The sequence below is a fragment of the Arachis ipaensis genome, chromosome B3, assembly GCF_059453495.1.
Source record: "Arachis ipaensis isolate K30076 ecotype BB chromosome B3, ASM5945349v1, whole genome shotgun sequence".
Lineage (NCBI taxonomy): Eukaryota > Viridiplantae > Streptophyta > Magnoliopsida > Fabales > Fabaceae > Arachis > Arachis ipaensis.
The window spans coordinates 46571829-46595809 of record NC_142438.1 but is presented as its reverse complement, the minus strand read 5'-3'; the positions used below and the strand labels follow the sequence as shown (position 1 = coordinate 46595809).

General features: G+C 37.2%; 1 protein-coding gene and 1 non-coding gene across 2 annotated transcripts; both read right to left on the bottom strand.

Annotated features, from left to right (window-relative positions):
- Positions 1 to 280: 280 nt before the first annotated feature.
- Positions 281 to 388, bottom strand: LOC148570508 (small nucleolar RNA R71). Its single transcript, XR_015907882.1, has one exon. It is a non-coding gene; the product is annotated as a small nucleolar RNA R71 (small nucleolar RNA).
- Positions 389 to 21839: 21451 nt separating this feature from the next.
- On the bottom strand, positions 21840 to 23746 carry LOC107633039 (inositol transporter 4-like). The gene is made up of 3 exons (XM_016336674.3): positions 23207 to 23746; positions 22411 to 23124; positions 21840 to 22322 (listed from the first exon to the last, which is right to left on the bottom strand). Exons 1-3 carry the CDS (start codon positions 23744 to 23746, stop codon positions 21840 to 21842), a joined length of 1737 nt encoding a protein of 578 aa, XP_016192160.1.
- Between the last annotated feature and the right edge of the window lie 235 nt (positions 23747 to 23981).

Below are 23981 nucleotides of genomic sequence, written 5' to 3'. Positions count from 1 at the left end.
AGCTTAAGCCTCAATTAGTTTCTCTAATGCAACAGAATTGCAAGTTTCATGGACTTCCATTGGAAGATCCTCATCAGTTCTTAGCTGAATTCTTGCAAATCTGTACACTGTCAAGACCAATGGGGTTGATCCCGAGGTCTATAGACTTATGCTTTTTCCCTTTGCTGTAAGAGACAGAGCTAGAACATGGTTGGATTCACAACCTAAAGAAAGCCTGAACTCTTGGGAAAAGCTAGTCAATGCCTTCTTGGCAAAGTTCTTTCCACCTCAAAAATCGAGTAAGCTTAGAGTGGAAGTCCAAACCTTTAGACAGAAGGAAGGTGAATCCCTCTATGAAGCTTGGGAAAGATACAAGCAATTAATCAGAAGGTGCCCTTCTGACATGCTTTTAGAATGGAGCATCATAGGTATCTTCTATGATGGTTTGTCTGAACTGTCCAAGATGTCATCGGACAGCTCTGCTGGAGGATCTCTTCATCTGAAGAAGACGCCTGCAGAAGCTCAGGAACTCATTGAGATGGTTGCAAATAACCAATTCATGTACACTTCTGAAAGGAACCCTGTGAATAATGGGACAAATCAGAAGAAAGGAGTTCTTAAGATTGATACTCTGAATGCCATACTGGCTCAGAATAAAATATTGACTCAGCAAGTCAATATGATTTCTCAAAGTCTGTCTGGAATGCAAGCTGCACCAGGCAGTACTAAGGAAGCTTCATCTAAAGAAGAAGCTTATGATCCTGAGAACCCAGCAATGGAAGAGGTGAATTACATGGGAGAACCCTATGGAAACACCTATAATCCTTCATGGAAAAATCATCCAAATCTCTCACGGAAAGACCAACAGAGGCCTCAACAAGGCTTCAACAACAATAATGGTGGAAGAAATAAGTTTAGCAATAGCAAACCTTTTCCATCATCTTCTCAGTAACAGACAGAGAATTCTAAGCAGAGCCACTCTGAATTAGCAACTGTAGTCTCTGATCTAATTAAAACCACTCAAAGTTTCATGACTGAAACAAGGTCCTCCATTAGAAATTTGGAGGCACAAGTGGGTCAGCTGAGTAAGAAAGTTACTGAACTCCCTCCTAGTACTCTTCCAAGCAATACAGAAGAGAATCCAAAAGGAGAGTGCAACGCCATCACCATGACCCACACGGCCGAATCTGGAGAGGAGGAAGAGGCAGTGATCTCCACTAAGGAAGATCTCACTGGACGTCCACTGGCCTCCAAGGAGTTTCCTTATGAGGAACCATGGGAATCTGAGGCTCACACTGAGACCATAGAGATTCCATTGAATTTACTTCTGCCATTCATGAGCTCTGATAAGTATTCTTCCTCTGAAGAGGATGAAGATGTTACTGAAGAGCAAGTTGCTAAGTACCTTGGAACAATCATGAAACTAAATGCCAAGTTATTTGGTAATGAGACTTGAGAGGATGAACCCCCCTTGCTCACCAAAGAATTGGATGACTTGACTAGGCAGAGATTACCCCAAAAGAGACAAGATCCTAGAAAGTTCTCAATACCTTGCACCATAGGCACCATGACCTTTGAAAAGGCTCTGTGTGACCTAGGGTCAAGCATAAACCTCATGCCTCTCTCTGTAATGGAGAAACTAGGAATTTTTGAGGTGCAAACTACAAGAATCTCATTAGAGATGGCAGACAATTCAAGGAAACAAGCGTATGGACTTGTAAAGGATGTCTTGGTAAAGGTTGAAGACCATTACATCCCTGCTGATTTCATAATCTTAGAGACTGAAAAGTGTATGGATGAATCCATCATCCTTGGCAGACCCTTCCTAGCCACAGCAAAAGCTATGATTGATGTTGACAGAGGAGAATTGGTCCTTCAAGTGAATGAGGACTCCCTTGTGTTTAAAGCTCAAGGATCTCCCTCTGTAATCATGGAGAAGAAGCATGAAAAGCTTCTCTCAATGCAGAGTCAAACAAAATTCCCACATTCAAACTCTAAGTTTGGTGTTGGGAGGCCACAACCAACCTCTAAGTTTGGTGTTGGGAGGCCATCATCATGCTCTGAGTATTTGTGAGGCTCCATGAGAGCCCACTGTCAAGCTACTGACATTAAAGAAGCGCTTGTTGGGAGGCAACCCAATTTTTACTTATCTATGTTAAATTTCTATTTTCCATTGTTATTTTATATTTTCTATAGGTTGATGATCATGTGAAGTCACAAAAACAATTGAAAAAGCAAAAACAAACTGACAAACAGAATGAAAAACAGCACACCCTGGAGGAGAAGCCTACTGGCGTTTAAACGCCAGTAAGGGAGGCAGAATGGGCATTAAACACCCAGTCTGGCACCATTCTGGGCGTTTAACGCCAGAAAGGGGCACTAGACTGGCGTTTAACGCTAGAAAAGGGCAAGAAGCTGGCGTTAAACGCCAGAATTGGGCAGCAACCTAGCGTTTAACGCCAGGATTAGCAAAAAAGGGCATTTTGCATGCCACTTGGTGCAGGGATGAAAAATCCTTGACACCTCAGGATCTGTGGACCCCACAGGATCCCTACCTACCCCACCTCTCTCTCTCTTCTTCACCCATTCACCAATCACCTCAATACCTCTTCCCAAAAAAAAACCCTTACCTATCAAATCCTACCCTCTTCTCCATAAACCCTTCACCAATCCACATCAATCCATCATAAAACCCCACCTACCTCACCATTCAAATTCAAACCACTTTCCCTCCCAAACCCACCCTATATGGCCGAACCCTAACCCTCTCTCCACCCCTATATAAACCCATTTTCACTCCCTCATTTTCACACAACATAAACACTACTTCTCCCCCTTGGCCGAAACACCAACCCACCTCCATCTCCTCCATTTCTTCTTCTTCTACTCTCTTCTTTCTTCTTTTTCTCGAGAACGAGCAAATCTTTTAAGTTTGATGTGGTAAAAGCATTGCTTTTTGTCCTTCCATAACCTTTTATGGCACCTAAGGCCGGAGAAACCTCTAGAAAGAGGAAAGGAAAGGCAAAAGCTTCCACCTCCGAGTCATGGGAGATAAAGAGATTCATCTCAAAGGTGCATCAAGACCACTTCTATGAAGTTGTGGCCAAGAAGAAGGTGATCTCCGAGGTCCCTTTCAAACTCAAAAAGGGTGAATATCCGAAGATCCAACATGAGATTCGAAGAAGAGGTTGGAAAGTTTTCACCAACCCCATTCAACAAGTTGGAATCTTAATGGTTCAAGAGTTCTATGCCAATGCATGGATCACCAAGAACCATGATCAAAATGTGAACCCGGACCCTAAGAATTGGCTTACAATGGTCCGAGGGAAATACTTAGATTTCAGTCCGAAAAATGTAAGGTTGGCATTCAACTTGCCAATGATCCAAGGAGATGCACACCTCTACACTAGAAGAGTTAACTTTGATCAAAGGTTGGACCAAGTCCTCATAGACATTTGTGAAGAGGGCGCTCAATGGAAGAGAGATTCAAGAGGGAAGCTGGTTCAACTAAGAAGGCATGACCTCAAGCCCGTGGCTAGGGGATGGTTGGAGTTCATCCAACGCTCAATCATTCCCACTAGCAACTGGTCTGAAGTTACTATAGACCGGGCAATCATGATCCATAGCATCATGATTGGAGAGGAAGTAGAAGTTCATGAGGTTATATCCCAAGAACTCTACAAGGTTGCGGATAAGTCCTCCACTTTGGCAAGGTTAGCCTTCCCTCATCTCATTTGTTACCTTTGCAATTCGGCTGGAATTGACATAGAAGAAGACATCCTCATTGATGAGGACAAGCCCATCACTAAGAAAAGGATGGAGCAAACAAGAGATCCCACTCATGGACAAGAGCATGAGGAAATTCCTCATCATGAAATCCCTGAGATACCTCAAGGGATGCATTTTCCTCCACAAAACTATTGGGAGCAAATTAACACCTCCCTAGGAGAATTAAGTTCCAATATGGGACAACTAAGGATGGAGCACCAAGAGCATTCCATCCTCTTCCATGAAATTAGAGAAGACCAAAGAGTTATGAGAGAGGAGCAACAAAGGCAAGGAAGAGACATTGAGGAGCTCAAGCACTCCATAAGATCTTCAAGAGGAAGAACAAGTCGCCATCACTAAGGTGGACCCGTTCTTTAATTTCCTTGTTCTTTATTTTCTGTTTTTTCGAAAATTATGCCTTATGTCTATTTATGTTTGTGTCTTTATTACATGATCACTAGTGTCTAAGTGTCTATGCCTTAAAGCTATGAAAATGAATCCATCACCTTTCTTAAATAAAGAGTGTTTTAATTGAAAAGGAAAAGAAGTGCATGAATTTCAAATTTTAAAACAGTTTAATTATTCTGATGTGGTGACAATAATTCTTGTCTTCTGAATGAATGCTTGAACAGTGCATATTTTTGAAAGTTGTTGTTTAAGAATGTTAAAATTGTTGGCTCTTGAAAGAATGATGGGAAAAGGAGAAATGTTATTTGATGATCTTAAAAATTATAAAATTGATTCTTGAAACAAGAAAAAGCAGTGAAAAGCTTGCAAAAGAAAAAAGAAAAAAATGGCGAAAAAAAGGAGAAAAAAGAAGAGAAAGAAAGAAAAAAAAAGTAAGCAGAAAAAGCCAATAGCCCTTTAAACCAAAAGGCAAGGGTAAAATAAAAAGGATCCAAGGCTTTGAGCATTAGTGGATAGGAGGGCCTACAGGAATAAAATCCTGGCCTAAGCGGCTAAACCAAGTTATCCCTAACCATGTGCTTGTGGCGTGAAGGTGTCAAGTGAAAACTTGAGACTGAGCGGTTAAAGTCGTGGTCCAAAAGCAAAAAGAGTGTGCTTAAGAGCTCTGGACACCTCTAATTGGGGACTCTAGCAAAGTTGAGTCACAATCTGAAAAGGTTCACCCAGTTATGTGTCTGTGGCATTTATGTATCCGGTGGTAATACTGGAAAACAAAATGCTTTGGGTCACGACCAAGACTCATAAAGTAGCTGTGTTCAAGAATCAACATACTTAACTAGGAGAATCAATAACACTATCTAAATTCTGAGTTCCTATAGACGCCAATCATTCTGAACTTCAAGAGATAAAGTGAGATGTCAAAACTGTTCAGAAGCAAAAAGCTAAAAGCCCCGCTCATCTAATTAATACTGATCTTCATAGATATTTTTGGAATTCATTGTACATTCTATTCTTTTCATCCTATTTGATTTTTAGTTGCTTGGGGACAAGCAACAATTTAAGTTTGGTGTTGTGATGAGCGGATAATTTATACGCTTTTTGGCATTGTTTTTAGTATGTTTTTAGTACATTTTAGTTAGTTTTTCTTATGTTTTTATTATTTTTTAAATAAAAATCACATTTATGGACTTTACTATGAGTTTGTGTGTTTTTCTGTGATTTCAGGTATTTTCTGGCTAAAATTGAGGGACCTGAGCAAAAATCTGATTCAGAGACTGAAAAAGGACTGCAGATGCTGTTGGATTCTGACCTCCCTGCACTCGAAGTGGATTTTCTAGAGCTACAGAATCCCAATTGGCGCGTTCTCAATTGCGTTGGAAATTAGACATCCTAAGCTTTCCAGCAATATATAATAGTCCATACTTTACCCGAGATTTGATGGCCCAAACAGGCGTTCCAAGTCAACTTAAGAATTCTAGCGTCAAAACGCCAGAACTGGCATAAAAGCTGGAGTTAAACGCCCAAACTGGCACAAAAGCTGGCGTTTAACTCCAAGAAAAGTCTCTACACATGGAAGCTTCAATGCTCAGCCCAAGAACACACCAAGTGGGCCCGGAAGAAGATTTCTGCATTAATTATCTATTTCTGTAACCCTAGTCTACTAGTTTTCTATAAATAGGACCTTTTGCTATTGTATTTTCATCTTTTGACCATACTTTCATAGACCTTTTCACGTTTGAGGCTAGCCTCATGGCCATGCCTAGACTTCTTATTCTTATGTATTTTCAACGGTGGAGTTTCTACACACCATAGATTAAGGTGTGGAGCTCTGCTGTTCTTCATGAATTAATGCAAAGTACTACTATTTTTCTATTCAATTCACACCTACTTATTCTCTAAGATATCCATTCGTTCTTCAACTTGATGAATGTGATGATCCGTGACACTCATCATCATTCTCACCTATGAACATGTGCCTGACAACCACCTCTGTTCTACTAGCAATGGCTTGAATGCGTATCTCTTGGGTTTCTAATCTAAGATTGGAACCTTTGTGGTATAGGCTAGAATCAATTGGCGGTCATTCTTGAGATTCGGAAAGTCTAAACCTTGTCTGTGGTATTTCAAGTAGGATCTGGGAAGGGATGACTGTGACGAGCTTCAAACTCGCGAGTGTTGGGCGTGTGACAGACGCAAAAGGATCAATGGATTATATTCCAACATGATCGAAAACCGACAGATGATTAGCCGTGCGGTGATAGCGCATTTGGAACATTTTTACTGAGAGGACGGGAAGTAGCCATTGACAACGGTGATGCCCAACATAAAGCTTGCCATGGAAGGGAGTATGAATGATTGGATGAAGGCAATAGGAAAGCAGAGGTTCAAGAGGAACAAAGCATCTTCATACGCTTATCTGAGATTCCTACCAATGAATTACATAAGTATCTCTATCTTTATTCTATTTTATGTTTTATTCATCTTTTAATTATCAATCCTCTATAACCATTTGAATCCGCCTGACTGAGATTTACAAGATGACCATAGCTTGCTTTAAGCCGACAGTCTCCGTGGGATCGACCCTTAATCACGTAAGGTATTACTTGGACGACCCAGTGCACTTGCTGGTTAGTTGTGCATAATTGTGACAAAGTGTGATTCACGTTTGAGAGCTCCAAGTCTTTGGCGCCGTTGTTGATGATCACAATTTCGTGCACCAGCGTTCAATTCCCACGAAGAAGCACATGGCAGTTTGGATCAACCCCCTAATAGGCATTCAACGCCCATCCCTCAAGTTGGACGCCAAGCTCAGCCCAAGTACTCAACCAAAGTGGGCCCAAGAGTGGACTTTTGCATCTTTAGTCTAGTCTATCATACTTTTGTACTTCTTAGTTATTAGGTTATTATATATAGGAGAAGATCACCCTTGTTTAGGATCTTCTCCCACCACTTTCGAATTCACATTATTTTCTGTAAACTATGAGCTACTAAACCTTCTAAGTTAGGGTTAGGAGCTCTGCTGATTCTCATGGATTAATAATATTACTGTTTCTATTTTCATATGTCTGATTCTATTCTCTTATGCATTTTCGTTCTTCATCTTATGAGTTAAGGATGAACCGTGGCATTCATCCTTGTTCTACTTGGGTTCCGTGCGAGTCCTGGCTAGGATAGCAATGAGCTAAAGCTAGAGATTGCATTGCGGATTCCAAGAGCATACCTGGGTGACTTTGGATAAGTGACATAAAATTTTGTTGACCGTAGGTTACTGAGGTCTCTGTGGTGTTAAGACTAGAGTCAGAGAAGCAGCATTCCTTGATCTGGAACATCTGACCTTGTCTGTGGCGTTTTGAGTAGGATCGCGAAGGGGAGTGGATTGCTTAGGTCTTCACCTTCATCCATAGTGGGAAGCCATGAGTTAACTTGATGAGGGGACATGAGTTGCTCGGGTATGGTGGACTGCTATGGTTTAGAAGAGATTAACTTGATGAGAGAAAATGAGTTAATTACTTACGGCTACCATTGAATGAATCATTCGTTATTGAAGTAGACAGTAAGAAAAGTTAATCCAGAAAGAATACTCATCTCTGAAGCCTTAACTGAATCTTTATCACTATTTTCACATCAATCTGGTATTTCGTTCTTTACTATTTCATTTTTGCTTTCAAGCAAACAACCATCTTTTTTAATTGCCTGACTAAGAATTACAAGATAGCTATTGCTTGCTCAATCCAACAATCTCCGTAGGAGTCGACCCTTACTCACCTAAGGTATTACTTGGACCACCCGGTGCACTTGCCGGTTTCATATGTGTGAAACTTGTGGAGTTTAATTTTGCACACCAGGTATCGTTAAAATCTAGAATCAATTCAAGATAAATGTTGTTTGGAGAATAGGAAATCGTGATTCAATTTGCTTTTGGGATGATCATTAGATCCCGAGAATTGAGACCCTCAGACCTTTTTCCATGAGAAACCTTGAACAAGGCAGCTCTATGAAGAGAGTCAGTGACTTTGCAGATCAGAATGGTAACCGGGATTGAGAAAATCTTAGTCTATTTATTACAGAAGATATTCTAGACATTATTCAGACCATGAAATCTCCTTATAGTGATCTGGGGCCAGACAGTTTAGCTTGGCTACCTGAACATACTGGTGATTTTTCTATAAAATCAGCATATCAGATATTTTATGACGTTGATGAACAATTTTCTAGGAATTATTTCAACGATATTTGTAAGCTGAAGATTCCGTAGAGACTTCAAACTTTTGTGTGGCTTATCATGCATAAAGCACTTCTCACAAATTCTAGAAGGGGGAGAAGATGGCTTATCATGCATAAAGCACTGCTCACGTGTTACGCGATTGCCCCTATATCCGTAGCGCCTAGAATAGCAGTTTGGATAGTGCCCAACAACTTGACTTCTTTAACCAGGACCTTCAAAATTAGATAGAGAAGAATCTGAAATTAGGTACTCATAAGCAAAATGGGACCTCCTGGTCCATCTTTTTCATCACTATCTGGAATATAGCATGGAGAAGCAGGAATAATTTCATTTTTAATCAAGCTAGCATGCCATGTTCAAATCTTCTTCAATCAGCAAAAAACCTAGCTAGAGAGTTTGAGGAGGCCCTATCCCTAACAGAGTCCAGTAGAATGGTGCTTACCTCCACCAGAGTGAAGTTTGTGGGTTGGGAGCTACCAGAGCCTGGATGGTTCAAGTTAAATACTGCTGGGTCTTTCTTTAACTCCACCAAGATAAGAACATGTGGAAGCCTAATTTGAGATCACCACGGCAGATTTATTGCAGGTTTCTGGATGAACATTGGCAACACAACGATTATAAAGGCTGAGCTTTGGGGAGTTTATGTGGGAGTGAAAATGGCAAATAACCTTGATATTTAGAATTTGATAGTAGAGACAGACTCCAGTTGTATGCTGCAATTGCTCCACGATCATCCTGTTCAATGGCACACTACAACCTCTCTTATCCGTGCGATTTGGGTTTTGCTTGCCACCCCGGGGAGATTTCAAGTTTGCCATATATTTAGGGAGGCAAACTTCGCAACATATTCTCTGCCAAGTATGCTAAGAAGCTCCTGTGGGTCTCCAGTGTATTGATGAAGCTCTTGCCTTCCTTTTTCAGGACCTAGAAGCAGATAAAAGAAGAGTCTCTTTTCCTAGAGCTACCATAGTGTAGTCACTTTATTTTCCTGGGCCCTTGGTCCTGTTTCTTAATTAAAATATATATATATATATATATATATATATATATATATATATATATATATATATATATGCATTATTGTAATATATGATATATTGAGAGTATGTCATCTATTTTAATTTTACAATCATTTATCTTCTCTATTTATTAATTTCACAACACATTATGAGCATGAAGGCTTTTAAGGTAAGAAATTTTAATTTTGTCAAATCTTTTTTAGTTGGAATTTTTACCCCTTCATATTTCTGGAAAAAATTATTTGTCATGAATTGTGGATGTTGAAATTCATCTTGGCATAATGAGTCTCAGTGATGCCATTTAAGGCAAATAATAATGCATCATTAAAAGATAGCACTACAACAATGATTTTCTTTCGTCGTCATCTTGCTGAAGGATTGAAAAATGAATATCTTACCATAAAAGATCCAGTAGAATTATGAAAGAGCCTAGAGAAAAAGTATTATCAGAAAAAATTGGTGATTCTTCCAAATGCCCGATATGAATGGCAACATTTGTGGTTATAGTAAAATTTTAAATCTATCGTTGAATATAATTCTACAATATTCAAAATAACCTAACAATTAAAATTCTGTGAGAAAAATATTACCGATAAAGATATGTTGGAGAAAATATTTTTGACGTTTCATGTTGAATATGCTCCTGCAACAACAAAAGAGAAGGAATTTAAAAATATTCTAAATTAATTACATGCCTACTTGTGGCAGAATAGAATAATGATTTGCTTATGAAAAATCATGAAGCTCGGCCATCTAGCTCTGCTCCATTCTCCGAAGTGAATGTGATAACTTGTAGTCCCAAAAATGATAAAGATTTTGATTTTTGTAACAAATATGACAAGAAAAAAATCTTCAATAATAAAAGATCCTACAAAAAGTGGGATAATAAAGAAAAGAAAAATGAACATAATAAGAAAACAGAACGCAAATGTCATCGTTGTGGTGGTAAAGGTCATTGGGCATGTACTTGTCATATGTCAAAACACCTAGTTGAATTTTACCAAGCATCATTGCAAAAGAATGAGAAAAAGATTAAAACTAACTTTACCTTAAGAGATGTTCCTACCAGAATTCATTATGATGTGTCTGATTTCTTTTAAAAATGCTGAAAAAAATATCGGTCATCTGATCAATAATGAAAATGTTAAGTAATATCTTTCCATGTTATGTGTTTGATTTTTAATAAATTAATGTATGTTTTTACTTATTTCATATTCAAAGTATCATTAAATAAATTTGTGCCATTATAACATGTGTACAATAAATAAAATAGTTATCATATAAATGCAAGTAAGAATATGATTTAAATCATACATATAAAGAACTCATTAATAAAATGATTAACTACTTATGAAATTCATAAAAAAATTAACTCTAAAATATATCATACATTAAATTGTATTTTCACATTTTTTTGTTCTTTCTTGTGAAGAAAATAATAATGAAAGTAAAAGAAGATGACATTTGTCTTGCGGATAGTGTAAGTACACACATTATTCTCAAAAGCAAAATTTATTTTCCGAATCTTATACATGAAGAGGCAAATGTTGATACCATTATTGCGATTTATTGGTACAAGCAAGATAATTAATGGCTTTGGAAAAGCTGTTATTTTGTTTCCTAGAGGAACAAAACTAATTATAAATAAAGCTTTATTATAAACCAAATCTCAAAGAAACTTATTGAGTTTTAAAGATATCCGTAAGAATGGATATCATATTGAGACAATGAATGAATAAATTCCTCTGTACTACGAGTCGTGATTCAAATAAGAAAGTCATATTGGAAAAATTGCATATACTTTCTTCTGGTATATATTATACTCATATTAGTACAATTGAATCACATGTAATAGTAAACCAAAATTTACTAGTCCAAATGAATTCATCATTTGACATCACTAATTAGGTCACCTTGGAGTAACAATGATGCGAAGGATCATTAAAAATTCACAAGGGTATTCATTGAAGAATAATAAGATTATTCAATCTAATGAGTTATGTTGTGCTGCATTTTTTTTTTAGATTGATAGGTTAAAAACTTGACCCAAAGCAGTGAGAAAAGACACAAACAAAGCCGAAATCTTAGTCATATCCCCTTTGACATTGCCATCAAGGATAATGATCAAGAATAGTACATCAATACTAATCTAGAAAATGTCAAGAATAAAAAAACCATACCTACTACAAAGTCTAACACCAAAATCAATAAGAAAAGTTCTTCTACTAAATATTAGAACTACACTAGCTTTTGCTAAGATACCTATATCTTTTATTGCATTATTCCATCACCAGTATAGTATATAAGACCACATCTCTATAAATCATTGCCACGCTTGCACACCTATATTATTTTGATGATCATATGGCTTCTTATGGAGCATCCACTTATAGCACATCTTTGAAAAATCAATGCTTTTTTGAGAGTCCTGTAAAAAATCACATGTAATACACACAATTCTAAGATTTCCATCATGACATATGGATCTAATCGATACTACCATAGCATTACTCTACTCAATGACTCCGCATAATTCATGAAAAAATCTTCTACTAGCAAATACCAACAGTATAGGCGAAGTCCCGCAACCATGAAGACCACTTCTAGACAATCGAACATAATGTTTACTACATATTAGAAAAACATAGATTAGCACCACAAGACTCTACTACTCTCATTCTGTTTATTAACCATTTTTCTCTAATTGTTAATGAATTTGAACTCCTTGTGTGAAGCATATTGAACCTTGATATTATTGAAACTTTGTAGAAAATTTTTCAATTTATTTCTTTCAAAATTTAGCCTCCAATAGTTGTCACTTTGTCCTTTGGCCCATCTCACCAAGACTGCATCATTGGTTTTGAAAACCACCCGCTTTAGAGCCACATTATACTTCTCCAGAAAGAATTGGACGGATGTTTCAATGCACTCTACCAAAGCATTAACTCAAGAATCTGCATTTAGAAACTCAAATAAAAGCACAACAATATTATTTTCAACATTCACAAGATAGCCACCCACTGCTATACATTGTTTTGAAGCAACATATTCTGCATGAATCCACTAAGAACATTCAAATTCAATGTTTATAATGGGTCCTAGACTACTTGCAGCCCCTTGAACAGTAGTTGATTGTCCTTATTTCATTTTTTAGTTAAGCATTTCCTATTTTTTTAGCTAATACACAATAAACTCCGATGCATCCTCCCACGATGTATCTTTTCTTTCAAAAGTAAATTAGTTTCCAATCCTCCATATCACCCATACTATTGTAAACCAACAATTTATCCACTTTTTCCTCCCCTCTCTTACCCCTTCTTGCTCACACCAAGATTTAAATAAACTTCTCACCTCCTTTGGCTTAACCCATGTAATATCCCCCACAACCAAGGCTTTATACCACAAACGAGAAACATAGTTACAATGGATGAAGAGGTGATCTATATCTTCATTCTCTAAACCACATAAAACACAGGTTATCTCATTCGCACCCACCACATTAATCTGGGCAAGTTTTTTCATCATGTTGAGCTTGCCTAAGATCAGAAACCAACTCATCATCCCCACCCTCAGAGGTACTGCTCCTCGCTAGATACTATCAAAACTATGACGTGTTTTAGCAAAGTCTAATGCCTTTGACGCCACTGAGGTGATGAATGTCTTTATTGAGAAACTTCTGTCCTCTAAGCAACTCCAAATAAGCTTATCTTTTGTACCTTCATTTAAACATAATTTTTGTAATTATAATAGTAATTCCTCAGTGTTTACATTCCCATTCAAAAAAGCGTCTCCTCTATCTTAGGTTCCACACCCACCTAAAGCCATCCCAAAAACCACAGTTAGCAATAGTTTTTGCTTGTTGAGCGGAAACCAAATAAAGCCTTGGGAATTTTTCTCTGAGGCTCTACTCACCCAGTCACTTATCTTCCCATAATTTTGATTTTTCACCATTTTCAACACATATTCTAAGCCTCGTTAAGCTTAATTCTTTATACATTTGGTTACTTCTAACTCCATTTATGATATCCTTCCTTGATCTACTAGATTTAGGTGCATTATGCTCATTAACTGGTTCATCTAATGGGACCACATTGCACAAAGATATAATTTTCTTTCACATTGATTTATCCTCTGTTGAGTATCTCCACCACCATTTTAATAGCAAGGCAGCATTGTTAATGGTGATATCTCCTACTGCATTACTTGTACTCTAATTGTGTTTGCCTTTGTCTGTTTGTCTGTCTGTGTGGTTCCACCGGAGTTTGGAGGACTGGAGGAAGGTGAAGGATTAAGGGTTTTGGTTAGAGTTTGGTTAAGTTTAGGAGACTTAGAGAACCACCCCTGTTTATAGTTTCCGTTCAAAATCTTTAAGTTTTATAATCTGAGTGCCGGAGTTCTAGGATTGCCTCTGGCTTTCACGGGACCTTATATCTTATTTATGTGGGCACCGTTACCATGTTGAGAACCTCTAGTTCTCATACCATATATATGTTGTTGTTTACATATGCAGGTCGAGAGGCACCTCAGTAAGCGTCTGGAGTTCATTCTGCAAGCGAAGTGTTATATTTGGGACTCTGTATTTTGAGCTTATGCTTTATATTCTGTATTTAGATTCTCCTCTGTATGTATAACTTTATTTTGTTCCTCTTAGAGGTCGATGTAGAGAAACAGGTTGTTGTTTTATCTGTTTTGGGATATTTTGGGTTATGTATATCTATGTATTTATACTCTGGCTGTAACACCCTAATATTCAAATCCTTATGCTCGAGTCATAAGTCAATGATATTACGGTGGTACGACTCTCAGGTGGATTTTTAATATATAAATATAGGTAATTTCGCAAAGAGTATTAATCGAGAAGCCTGAAAAGAGTAGAAATAAAATCGCAAAGATGTATCACTCACGTTTCGACAACAAAAGATAAATCGTGAAGCCGAAAATGATATACGGATAAGGCGTAGAGGAGATTAAGAGATAGATAACAGATAGATATATATAACATAAGTAAATAGCCACTAGTCGCGACCCGCGAAGTTTAGGCCGGCTAGGGTACAGTATGAAAGTAGATGACAATAGTATATCCTAATCTCTCCCAAAGGAAACATAAGAGCCTCTATAGACAAGTTCTAAAAGAGTTCAATACATAATATAATCTTTTCAAAACATAGGTGGAGAGATTCTAATCAAACACAAAGTAGAGGAAATAAAGATCTTCGCCGTCTCTCAGACGACCCACAACTCACTTCTGAGCACCTGGACCTGTATCTGAAAAACAAGAGATATATACGGAATGAGAACCCCGGGCCCATGGGTTCCCAGTACGGTAAAAGTGCCAAATAAATACAATGCACTGCAATAAAAACTCACCAAGCATCCTAAACTCCTTTTCACCAAGTATCCAGCCTAGATTCTCACTAATCTATAAATAGGCATCTGTCGTAAGGGAATACTAAATCTAGATCACATCTCATATGACTCCAAACTCGCTGACTCTCCCACGAATTAGATTTCAGAATCATAAACAAAGCCATCATCAGTCGTGCTGTCTCAGCAATTCTATATCAATATATCATGCCCTCCCTGGAACTAGTGAAACCACATCACTGCGTCTACCCAGGGAGCTCAAATCATCTCAACTAATGATCACCATCATCATGCAATCGCATCATCAATTCATCTCATCAAGAACAGCCCTCAACCTCCACCGACACCAACATGAGGGGCCTCTCAGTTGTACAAACACAAGCAATACAGGTAAGTAATACACAATTAGGGTACAAGTAGAACAAGTAGCACATAATCAGGTAACTTAGCATATATAATGTAGAAATCCAAAAAAAATAGGCAAACCCAAACAATTCAAACATATGCAAATGATGAATGCCTGCCCTATGGCTGATGATATCATCTGTCGGTTATCAAGCCAACCCGACATGTCCGGTAGCTAACCCGGGCACAGTCTCTCTGTTGCGTATTAATATCATTAGAGGGAATATGTCCCCTGTCACCATTAGAGGGTATCTGCGCCCTGTCGCCATTAGAGGGTATCTGCGCCCTGTCGCCATTAGAGGGTATCGGTGCCCTGTCACCCTTACAACCAGAGAGAAAACACAAGCATGCTTACATTCAACATTTTTCATCATTATTCATTTATCATATTCGTTAATTTATCATATATGCCTTTATACTCAGCCATAATCCATAATGGCTTTGCCGTAACTCGGCAATAACTCAGCCACCCGGCTCACAGTTCAATCCAGAACTAGCCAATTTATCAACATGGCTCTGCCGTATCTGGCAAGAACTCAGCCATCCGGCTCATGGTCCAATCAAGAACCAACCATTTATCAATAAATATAGCCCTTCGGCTCATGGCATACACGGTACTTCCACCGCCATCCTCCATATCTCATATAATCATATCTGATCATCATTGATCATAACCTTTTCCCTTGCTTCACTCGCAAGTTACCACATCCCCTAGCTCCTTCCTCATTGCTAGGCATACCATAATGATTTGATACATAAGGGGTGAGATCGGAGGCTTAAAAGTATGAGGTTTGGCTTTAAAAACTCAAAAAATCAACTTTGGCATGAAAACAGGGCCACGCGTACGCGCACTCCACGCGCACGCGTGGATGGCCAAAAACTCATCGACGCGCAAGCGTCATACGCGCGAACGCGCGGGTTGGAAAATATCCAAACGGCGCGCAAGCGTCAGCCACGCGTACGTGTGGGTGCTCTTGCGCCCAGGCACAAAACTGGCACGACCCTGGCACAACTCTCTAGAAAATAGCTGGGCATTTGGTACAGCGCATCGACGCACTCGCGCACACCACGCGCATGCGTGGATGGTGCTTTCTGGAAGAACGGCGCGCACGCGCCAAGTGCGCTTACGCGCGTAGGGTCGTTCTGCTAAAAATTTTCTAAGTTAAAAGCTACAGAATTTACAGATTCAACCCCCAATCTTCCGACGGACATAACTCTCTCATTTTAAATTGTTTTTCACCCGTCCTTCGAACGGCATGGACATCCCGGATCCAATTTCATTTCTAAACAGATTTGGCAGAAAACAGAGATCCGTAGTCCAGGTTATGTCCCGTCAAAGTATGCCCCAAAACCATGTTTCCATACAAAACCACAAAGTGCCATTTTCAAAACAAGTCATTTTCAACTCTTTTCAAAATCAATCAAAACATGCCAATTTCAGCCTTTTCTTTGAAATCAATCAAAATATACCAAAATCAACATCAAGCCTCCTCAACTCGCACGTTGACACTTTCTCAAACTCAAACACATTTACATATCATATACTCTTTCTCATGCCAAATTTCAACAACACTATTTCCAATCAACCATCATTATACATAATCAATATCGTACTCACTATCACGTGGCTTTACCCACAAATCAACCTTAATCATTCCTCAAGCATATATCACGACAAACATATCTCTAATGCATCATCATACCATCAAGGCATCAATAATCATAATCACATATATGACCATATAATATATCTCAACCAAAACCAACATACCTCATCTATATAATTGCACCCAAATTTACCAAATCCCATACCTCAACTCCTCAAACCTTATTATTCAATAACCAACCCAATCATTCATATATTCATTATCTGAAATTCATCCAATCACTTGTGTCATCATACAATGCACACATCAACTTACCTTTCTTACCTTTTTTCGGCCTCCGGCCCAAAATCCACGGCCTCCGGCCCAATATCATAATTTAAATGCATAAACCACAAATCAATACTCATTACCCAGTACATCAAATTCTCAATACACCAAGCATACAAGGCCACACAATTCTCAACCCAAATCATTAATTCACATTACATACCAACTATGCATATTAGCACCAACCATTTACACAATCCAAACTTAATCCTAGGGGCATCTAGCCTAGGAATTCTCATCACAACACACGGTACTTAAATGAAACTTAAACCGTACCTCTTGTAGCCAAACCAATTGATCCTCTTCTTTGGAAGTCTTCACCAACCTTAGCTCCAAGCCTCACCAAAGCTCCTCAAGCAATACCAATCTCCCAATTGTGCACCAACATCACCAAATACACTAACATAACCAATATCACATACATACATCAACCTAGGGCTCATAAAAATGACAAGTCACAAGGGTTTGAGCACTTCTTACCTCAGCCCATATGAAGTAGGGATAGAACCCACTTAGAATCCATGTTGGAGTATCCCTAAACACCAAAAATCACAAGATTTCAACACTAATTACCCAAAAACGTGTAACAGTGGGAAATTTCGAAAACTGGGCAGAGATGAATGGAATACTCACCACAAAACTTAGATAGAATTGTAGAGGATGAGAAGAGCGACGCGTGGCCGCAAACGGCTCGTCAATCGGAGCTCCGTAGCTCAAGTTATGGTGGTTTGAAGATCAAAGAAAGTTAGGTTTTCTCTCTTCTCTTCTCTCTTCCCAATTTCAGCGCCCAACACCCCTTCTTTAGGGCAAAATGAGCTGAAATGCTCATAACTAATGTTTATATATGTTGGGTCTTGGGCCCACTTAGGCCCGGTTCACTTATTTTTGCCCATTGACCCAATTTTGGGCCAAAACCTTTAAGATTAGCGCTCTAAATTGCACTTTAAATATTTCTACCTTCCCTAATTATAGTTCCTCATTTATTAATCTTATTTACCCATAATCAATTTCTTCAGCTGTAGTACCAGACAGATCTCAGCCGGTACTGCCGGTCAAAATTCCACTGCGCGCTTTTACGCAGAAAACTATGTTTTCCGACTCGAAAAAATTCACTGAATCCAAATATCATATTTGAATTATCAAATTCCAATTGCCAAATCTTCCAACCATATTCTCTCTTATTTAACTTATTATTTAATTAATTTCGGTTAGACCGGGTATTACACTGGCCAGCCTTAGCTGCGCAGGTTGAGTCAGAAGTTCAGTATTTTGTAACTCTTGACATTCTACTCTTTATACTTATGTATTATCCTTTTCTGTTTTCTCAGTTTACGTTCACGCGAGCGATGCGCTTTTATTTTTGCGACTTACTGTTTAAGCTTTCTTTCAAGACTCATCGAATATATATTCAGTTCACCTATATTATATATATGATTTTATTTTTAGAGGTCGTAATACCTCGCCACCTCAGTTTTATGACTATAGCATAAGACTCTACGTGGTAGGGTGTTACACAATCGATTGGTATTCATAAAAAATGGATTTATTTATCTATTAAATCAATTAATATAAGTTTACAATTGAGTTATTTGATATCAATTGTTACCTAATAATCGATTGGTGTCAAAATAAATTGATTGAATTAACAGCAAACACGATTTTTCTATCGCATCTAACGGATCAAAACAACAAATCACATAAAACCTTGTCGATTCATATTGTCAAAAAATTATTTATGGAACTTACTATTAATAAAAAATCTATTATGTTGTTGTTTCTAATTGGTAATGATACACTTATGAAAACAAAAATGATAATTTATAAAAGAAAGAATAAATTTTAAAATTAAATAATATATAAAAAACTCATTAATAAATAAAATTTATAATTATTAAAAATTTTAAAAGATATATTTTATTATTAGAATTTTTTAATGGTCCAAACGTTATTGGACCATTTAATCTTTTGCCATTTTTCATCAACTAAAAGTTTCTATTTCTCCAGAACCCAAAGTTTTAATTTAACATAGTGTATATATCATTCTTCGTTTAATTAACAAATAAATATTTGTATTCATACTTACAGGCTATCAGGATGTTTGACAAGTTAAGCCCTGACCTAATTCATTTAGATTTGGATCTTCTAAATTTGGAATTTTATTTTAGGAGGTAAAGTGTGATCTCTCACCATTTATTTTATAGGTGGGACCAAGAAAAAATATGAGAAAGAAACCATTCAAGGGTGAGAGATCACACTTTACTCTCTAAAATAAAAATTTAAAATTTAGAGGATACAAATTCAATTCATTTGGTGTTGGGGTTTAGTTTTAACTTTTAAAATTTATATAGCTGGCTAGGTGAAGGTGTCTGTCTAGGTTCTCACTTTGGATTTTTTTTTTTTGCATGTAATTGCAATTTCTTCATTCGCACCCCGTATATCTAATACTTAAATAACAAATTAACAAGAAATTGGACTAAATATTTTGCGGTTCAATAAAAAAATCGAGAAAGTCTACAATAGTCAATGTGTAAGAAAATGGAATGGCGTGTAGAGGGCCCGTGGATGGCATGTAGGAGTGGAACCCCCACTGATTCAACGCACTTGATATTTTGTTTCTTTATAGGACCCACCATGGCACTTGTTCGTGCATGCTACTGTGTTGTTTGCCCTGTTCTTTCTTAGCTGCTTCTATATCAACAACCAAATAAAAAATCCATAAGCAACAAAATATCACGTTATTTTTGGATTTGTGATTTGTGAACAAGTCACTCTCACGCCACAAATTAAACCGAACAATAAAGTTATAAATTTCAAGATCTGCACAACAAACCACCATGTCATTAAACGACATAGGTCCCCTCCATATATATTATTTAATATATAATACAAAATTCTAGTTATCCAAGTATCATTCTAAATAACCAAAAGAGTAGAATGACAATTAAGTGTATAAAGATTTTCACATCAAATTAATGTCTCTGAAAAAAAAGTATCAATTTAGTCTTTTATGATAAAAAAAATGAGTAAATTTTGTCTTTCTGTCAATTCATTACACATAAAACTTAATAGTTTTACTTATATGTATTATTAACTAATATGACGTATTTATTTATAAAAGATTATTACGTAGATAACAACTTTTCGAATGAAACTTCTTCTATTTTTATAAGATTCATGATAAATAAAGAGCAGTTATTGAAGGCTATAGACAAACTCAAAAGGTAATGAATCTTTTTCTGTCTAAAACTATATTCTTTCTATACTCATGTGACAACAACAAAATACACACCACTGTAAATAATAAAATACATGAGCAACTTCTTTTATTTTGCATATCTACTGACAGAAGGATATCCATGTCTATTTTTTACTATCATGAAGGATCTAGCTAATTGGTAATTGTTTTTTCAAAGACTAATTAGACCAAAGTCAAAGTCATGAAAAACTTAATTATCACTTTACTCTAAGTAAAATGACTCGATACTGTTGATTTTTCAATATAAGAGCAAAAATTAGTACGACTTTCAAGTGTAATATAAGTTTAGATGAAATCTTTTTTACCTATTTAGAACCTGAAAGAATAATGGCCTAGGCATTTATTTATTTATTTATTTATAGTGGCTACAAATAATGATGTTTAGTTTAATATAATGTTAAGTTAATATTAGTTAATTAAACTGATGAACATCATAGTGAGGTGTTAAATTTTTTGAGGAAAAATATTTATCTGACTGACATACACTTATTGTTTTTCCTTTAAGTGTTGACTTTTAACATTTTTCACTTAGTACCATAAATTTACTAAATAACGTATATATTGCTTAAAAATTCAATAATTTATTGAGCTTGTGTAAAATTAAAGCCTAAAAGTCATGCACGCATGCACCGAAATAACAACTTAGTTTATGTTAGTTTCGGTGAGTTCTTGTTGAAGTTGTAAATTGTAATGTGGTATTGGACTCGATCGCTCTGGAATGAAGGCTTGGGAGAAAGAAAATAATTTATGAAAATTTTAACTTAATTCTCTAAAATATATGTTAATTATGTGCTTAATTTGAAATTTTTGTTAAAAATAAATGATTTACATTTTTAATGTATATATTGAGAATTTTTTTTTCAAAGAAATTGTATTCTCTTTTTATATGATCACGTTTTAATCTAATAATAAAAATAAATAGAATAAATAAGAGGTTAAATTCTTTATATATTTTTGTGTGAAATACAAAAATATTTGACTATTTTAATATTCTATATTATTATGGTGGTAGAATAATTCGTTACTGACTTATTGTAAAAAAAAATTAATTATATAAAGATAATGTTTTGTGATTTTTTGTAATTATGAAAAAGCCAAATGTGTAAAGAAAACAAAATAGCTATCATTATCATTTTTAATGGTGTGAGATTACATCTAATCATGTGAAATTACTCATTTTTTTATTGCTAGTTAAGTGCTGGCCAGATTTTAATAAAATTACTGGCTCTATATACTTTTTCATAAAAGTATTCATACAACGTGCCTCTTTTCTTATTTAATGTGTTGGATACAAATCTGACATACATGGAGAAATTCTCTATCACTCTGTCAGCATGGATTTTGAAAAAGAGAATGCATGCACTGAAGCAGCAATTATATTTATCTCCTCCTTTAATTTCCATTCCTAGAAGAGAGAATCATCCAATTCTCGATCTATATGAAAAGATAACTAACAGCTTCATCGTATCATATCATTTTATTTAATTACTAGTACTTGCTTTCTCTTCGTCTATCTTTGGATTGGTGCAATCACAAGGGTTGAAACCTTTCTGAAGCAACTTCTCAACCTCTTCAAACTGAAGCCCTTTGATTTCTGGTACCAATAGATAGATGGCAACTAGTCCAATTGTGGAAAATCCAGCAAAGAGGAGGAATGTTCCTGCAGCCCCAAGTGCATGGATGAGTGACAAGAATGTCAAACTCACTATGAGATTAGCACACCAGTTTGAAACTGCTGCTATGCCTCCACCAATTCCCCTGAATCTCAATGGGTAAATCTCTGAGTTCAAAACCCAAGGCACTGATCCCATTCCAGGAGAGTATGCTAGGATATATAGTCCCAACACTATAACTGCAAGCACTCCAATTTTGCTTGGGCATCCATCAGAAAACCACACGCGCTTTTGCTCACCGCACACCGCTCTGACTTCCTTTGTTTCCGCCAGACATGCTCCCGGAAGATGCTGCATCATGTTCATTGATTATGTTAGATTAGATTAGACTAATACATAGATATATATAAGTTGAAAGAGATGGAAGTAATGAACTTACATTGCCCCCAGTGCTGGCACAGAAGGCACATTCAGCTTTCAAACATTTCATGCAGTTCCATGAAGAGACATTGGGGGCATTAAGATAAGCTTGGCATGTAGCGTTAGCACCGAAGCTGAGGGTGTCAACGTTGTCAATTGGAGGAGCAGTGGTAGCTGCCTGATAGAAAACTCCGGTGAGAGTAAGGAGGCAAATGATGATTGCAACAAGGGATATGAGCATGAGCTTTCTCCTTCCATATTTATCGATGCAAAGCATGCTAAGGATAGATCCAACGGCGTTGAGACCAGATGTGACGAGGGAGAGTGCAAGTGCGGTAGATTTTGATGCAATGCCGGCAAACTGAACAATGGTTGGGCTGTAATACATGACGGTGTTGATGCCAACGAATTGTTGAGCGACTTGAGCAGTCACACCTGCATACAATCCTCTTCGAACAGCGACGTTGCTGAAAGCAGCCTTCATTTTCTCTCCAAGGGTTTGACCGATCAACCCTTCCTCTTGCTTCTCTTGTTCTACCGCTTCTCTCATCGCTTTTATCTCCCCTTCAACCTCATCTGCTTTGTAAATCTTTTCCAGGATTTTCCTTGACTCATTTTCTTTTCCCTGGTTGTACAACCACCTCGGTGACTCAGGCAGGGTTAGCATCAAAACAAACTGAACCACCGCTGGAAGTCCGGCCACCCCAAGCATCCAACGCCACGTTCCAGGAGTCTACATATTATGATAAATAGTTTAGTCAAATATGTTAAGTTATTTAATCTTTTTTAGTTATTATACGAGTAGATATATATACCTTGGTGAATGCGAGGTTGATAAGGTAGGAGAGGAATTGGCCAAAGGTGATGAGGAGACCATTGATACAAACGAGAGCTCCTCTAATAGCAGCTGGGGAGGCTTCTGAGATATAGAGAGGAGAAGTCATGGAAGCTATGCCAACTCCAAAACCAACCAAAATTCTTCCAATGACGAGGACCCAAGGAGCAGGGGCAATAGCCATGACTATTGCGCCAAGAAAGAAAACAATATCAGCACCTAAGATAGAGGTCTTACGGCCGAGCGTGTCGTTCATCCATCCACCAAGTGCAGCACCAATGATGGCTCCCGCTACAGCCATACTTACGATGACTTCCTGCAACCATAATTTCTTATCAACTTCTACAAAGTCCTCACGAATGTAAAGCAAGGCTCCTGAGATAACACCGGTGTCGTAGCCAAAGAGGAGACCTCCAATTCCGGCCGATAGAGCAAGGCGCATGATGTATGGTGAACTGGTTGCTCTTTTCCAGAATTCCATGAACTCTTGCTTACTCGCTACCTCCGGCCCTCCTTCCATTCTTACTGATCACCTTATTAATTTAATGTCAACCCTATTGATGATTTCTAGCTTACCTCTACCACTTGCACTCCAGCCACGCTGAAAATATTATTATTCCATCAATAATTGTTTATTTATACATACAATTAATCTCATGCATTTCATAACATCATGCAGACTTTTAATTATAAAGTAAAATTTGATCTCAACGATAATTAATCAATAATATCTATTCTTTCTTATCCCGATCTTA

Coding starts and splice junctions, on each gene's coding strand:
- LOC107633039 (XM_016336674.3), bottom strand. CDS start 23,746: ATGGAAGGAGGGCCGGAGGTAGCGAGTAAGCAAGAGTTCATGGAATTC. Junction 23,125..23,206: donor TCAACCTCGCATTCACCAAG/GTATATATATCT, acceptor CATAATATGTAG/ACTCCTGGAACGTGGCGTTG. Junction 22,323..22,410: donor GTGCCAGCACTGGGGGCAAT/GTAAGTTCATTA, acceptor AACATGATGCAG/CATCTTCCGGGAGCATGTCT.